General features: G+C 40.3%; 1 protein-coding gene across 1 annotated transcript; it reads right to left on the bottom strand.

Moving 5' to 3' along the window:
- Positions 1–325: 325 nt before the first annotated feature.
- Positions 326–4,146, bottom strand: IL17A (interleukin 17A). Its single transcript, XM_006194713.2, has 3 exons — positions 3,963–4,146; positions 2,448–2,650; positions 326–1,239 (listed from the first exon to the last, which is right to left on the bottom strand). The coding sequence occupies exons 1-3, from the start codon at positions 3,987–3,989 to the stop codon at positions 1,002–1,004; spliced, it is 468 nt and encodes a 155-aa protein (XP_006194775.1). The 5' UTR covers positions 3,990–4,146; the 3' UTR covers positions 326–1,001.
- Positions 4,147–4,657: the final 511 nt, after the last annotated feature.

Below are 4,657 nucleotides of genomic sequence, written 5' to 3'. Positions count from 1 at the left end.
TGAGTCTGTGGTAAACTGATCTTCAATAATGACACATCATTTTCCCATTATTTTCATTTGCTTAATCCGTTCCAGCATGCTTGTGTCCACAGTGTTGGCTTAATAGCGTGAGAGCCTCTGTTCTCTGTTGACTTGAATAGAGTAAAATTGCGACTTGGACTTGGGGTGGGTGGAGGATGTTTTTACTCAAAGGCATGTTTTGTTTTGCTCTGTGGACAAATTGGCATGCTCTTCCAACTGAGAAAGAGCTGAGCTTGCTGCAAGACTTTTAATGAGAAAAAAAATCAAGGAAACAAATTTTCTTCTCAAACTTTATTGGTACAAATTGGTTTTATCACAGGAGTTTAACAGAGCAAAATTAGACTTGCCATCTCTCTTGTGAAACGTCAACAATTTACAAAATTAAGTTAATAAATATGAAACGAGGTTTAGTCTTTCTTTTCAATCATGTCGTGTACTCCTAAGAGACAATGAGAAAATCCTATGAACATAGGCAGTACAAACTAAGAATTTAATCCTAAGATTTCCTGAGGCAGAACAGATACTCATGCTACCTCACCTTTCTCTAAAGACTGAAGAAACATAAATAGATCCATAAATAGCTCATATAAATAGAGGTTTTTTAACCTTTTAAATAATAAAATTCCCAAATCTGGAATCTTGTCTTAAAAAATACAAAAATAAGGTATGTAATTCATTAAAATGGAATCTTATGACCCAAAGTTATCTCAGGGCCTATTAAATACATAAATAACTTAAAGCCGTTAGAAAAGCCAACAAGAAGCAAATTCATACTCAGTCTAAAACCTCCTCCTTGGGGAAAGGGAAAAATGGTTCAGATTCCACCTCTGCACCAAAGTGTTCCCTCTGGAACTTCCATTGGCTGTACAACTTTAAGAACCGTGGTGAGTTTGGTCAGAAAAGGGGCTGGGTCTACTCCTCAGAAAGCCTAACTGATTTGGTGGAGGGGGAGTGGGTGGGGAGGTTCAGGCCAAAAGCTCTTAAGCCACATGGCGTACAATGGGGGTGACGCAGGTGCAGCCCACGGCCACCAGCATCTTCTCCAGCCGGAAGGAGTGTGGGCAGTGCTGAGGCTCCCGTCGCAGGACCAGGATCTCTTGCTGGATGGGGACGGAGTTCATGTGGTGGTCGACCTTCCCCTTAGCGTTGACACAGCCCGAGTGGCTGCACTTGGCCTCCCAGATCACAGAGGGGTACCGCTCGGGGTCCTCGTTGCGGCTGCAGGGGAGACAAAAGCCAGGAAGAAAGTGAATTCCTGGTAAAGCAGAGGAAATCAAACAGGAATAAACAAAGGTAGGCAAACTCACAGGGTGACAAATTATAGGCATTGCGAATCCCCTAAGTGCTGTTTGTTACTATCCTGAAAAGAAGTTGTTTGGGAGAAAACTTAGATTTCGAAGCATATGAAATGTAGAAAAGAAGACAATGATTAGTTTCTCCCAATTTCTTTGAGGAATAAACAAAATAAGAGACTGAAACTATGGAAAGGATTTAAGTTTGATACAAAGGATACTCTTTTTAGGGTACATTTGATAAATGAAAAAAAAAGACTAAGGGAATCATCTAGGAAGGAGATAACTGTTAACATTACATAATGAAGCGTGTCTTTGAAACAGGGAATGCATCAGAATTTCACCTAACAGCACGTTCATGAAACAGGCTGACATGAAGCGCTGGAAACAAAATCGTAAGCCCCTCAGTAACCTCTCTCTGTCCTCCAGCTGAGCGAATAATTTGCTTTGACTTTTGAATTGATGTACTTGAACTGTTATTAATAAGTAGAAGTAACAAGAAACCCTACAATCAGGTGAATCTGTAGGCGCCGCATCACTGAGGCTTATTTGCCTAAAAGCAGACTATCAAAATACATTTTGTATTTAATCATTCATGGGGTCTAAATACTAGATATACTAAGGGCACAGCAAATATAAATCTGAGGGGGTGTAGATCAAGACTTAACTCAAAAAGAGGTGGAAATGCACAGCATGATCTTTCCTCCACTGGGGTTCAAGCTATATTTTCCCAGTGCTAGTATGATTTTTAAAAAGTGTGAAAACCCCCAGTTAATTAATAGTTATTTTCAACAAATCTTCTCAATGGTTGCTCTGGTAAAGAGAATTCAAGGTCTACTCTCCTATGATAAATGGGGTATCATGAATATTGGGGTGACCACCATTAATTTGGTGGGTTTTTGGTGTCAGGGACAATGAGAACCAAGAACAGGTGTCATGGGGGAGGGGGTGTCCTGTGCTCTATCAAAGAAGCCTGTAGAATGAAAGTTTGAGAATCAGTGGTTTGCACAGTGGCCCGTCCAGGTTTGACTAATGATTCTGTGTGAGTAATATAATTCTCAAGGTGATTTAACTGGCAGTCTGATGCATATTCTGTAGAAGAATGCAGAGATTGTATCTGGGGTTCTTACGTACTGTAGAGTCCAAGGTGAGGTGGACCGTTTATAGTAATCGGTGGGCCTTTTGGGATTCGTGTTCCGGTTAAGGATGTTCAAGTTGAGCTTCACGTGCTGAGGGAATTTCTTGTCCTCGGTAATCGGGCATCCTGGGCTCTGTGGGATTATGGCTCCTGCCTTCACCACTGCCGCCAGACCCAGCAGCAGCAGCAGTAACTGGAACTGAGTGGGGAAGGAGACAGAGGTGGGAGACTCGATTAGTGCCGCCTGGTTTTTGTTAACAAATTGCGGTGACGATTGTATCGCTGATCGTGGAGAACACACTACGTTCCAGGACAATCTATGCTAAATTTTCAGATCAGTTAAATGAAAAACTGGTTAGATGACCAAAATAATATTAGGACCATGGAGTTTTTTACCAGTCTTGAGCATTCTTCTTCTTCTTCTTTTTTTTTTTTTTTTGACTTAAAAAAGCCACATTATTCATTGGCTAGCAGTAATTTTAGTAAAAATGGCAAGTCATCATCCAGTCGGTACGTGCATTGTTATCAGGTCATTGGGATGAAAATGACCTTGATTTTCTAGGAAGAAATGCCCTCCTGAGCCACTGATCTTTCTCATTGCATTCTGTCAAACCCTGTGTGAAGTCAGATGTGCACCTTAGAAGAAGAGGCTGTAGAAAATTCATGTAGTATCAGTATTGATGTTAGAAATTCTGTTGGTACCACTGGCAAACATCTAACAAAAACTGGATCCCCCTTGTGTTTTCTTAGGTATATTTTCCAGTTTTTCTAAATTTACACATATTGATTCTGTAAGCAAATTGGGTTTCAAAAACGATACTTTAAGTTGAAATTTTAAAAATATAAGGGGGCAGAATAGCTCAGTGGTAAAGTGCATGCTTAGCATGCATGAGGTCCTGGGTTCAATCCCCAGTACCTCCATTAAAAAAGAAAATTAAGATTAATAAATAAACCTAATTACCTCCCCTTCCCCCGAAAAAGAAAAAAAAAGAAGTAAAAATATAAAGACCATTTACTCTAAGCCACAGCTATACATGCATCTAATTAGGATAAAGAGGGTTATGTACCAAGACTATAGTATAATAATAGGATAATAGAAAGAAAAGTCACTGCCACAACTTATTACATCCTCAAGGATATTGACCCATCTTATTTTAGATTAAAGAAAAATGTGGCGGGAGAATGATATTAAATCCCTTGTACTCAGCAAAACAGATTTGCAATAAACATGCTTTTTTTTTTTTTTACTGCCCAGCATCACGTGACACTTCTTGTGTGGTTTAGCCCCAGTATAGTTATCTTTCAGTTTTAATCTCAACTTTCAAACTGATGTGTACCAGTTCTTGAAAATGCTATACAATGACAAGTATCTATCAAAGGTTTCATTTCCCATCCTATCTATACAGTATTCTTGGATTTCCATAGTTAGAGTCCAGAATTTCATGCCTACAGTACGGAAATATCATCTGGTCCAAACCTACAAGAGCATCACACGTTAGTGCAGGACTCACCGCGGATGAAGGTCTTCCAGGAGCCATGGTAGTTTCTCCCCGTTAACTGCGGATGGATGAGCCTGTGTTTGCTGCGAGATGGATAAAGTGTAGCGCTGCCTTCTCTCTTTTTATAGGGCTCTGCTCCTTCTGTGGTCATTTACGTTGGCGTGTCGGAGTGGGTTCAGGGGTGACACCATTTTGGTTAAAAGTTCCATCCCCGAATGAGGTCACAGAAGAACCTCCCCTTCATGACGGGTATTACCTGCTTCTGAAGGAAAATGGGAAGGACAAAAATTCACATTTCTAAAGACTGTCCTCTTTTGAGCCTTCAAGGAACTGTTACTTGTCAGAAGCTGAGCAGAGACACATAAATCATTTATTTATGGGCACCCATGAGCTGCTGTAAAAGATACCTTCTATTTTAATGGCTTGTGGGGAAATGAAAGTTTGACATAACTTTCAAATCTTGTGGTGTCATATGCCTTGATTTCTTATTTGGTAGCTCCTTGCCTCACCAGATTCCCTAGCCAGATGTGGTGGAGACCATTCCAGAAGCTACCCAAGTTCTCGCCATAGTAAACAAAAAAAAGTGCAGACATAATTTAATGATGACAGGATACATTATTGCTTTGTGGAATGTCTACTCTGCTCGAGGAACAATTGATTAGGCTCCAGAGACATGAGATTCACCATCAAAGGCATGTCTAACACTG

Source organism: Camelus ferus, chromosome 20 (genome assembly GCF_009834535.1).
Source record: "Camelus ferus isolate YT-003-E chromosome 20, BCGSAC_Cfer_1.0, whole genome shotgun sequence".
Lineage (NCBI taxonomy): Eukaryota > Metazoa > Chordata > Mammalia > Artiodactyla > Camelidae > Camelus > Camelus ferus.
The sequence above is the reverse complement of the archived record's forward strand: the minus strand, read 5'-3'. Positions and strand labels throughout refer to the sequence as shown.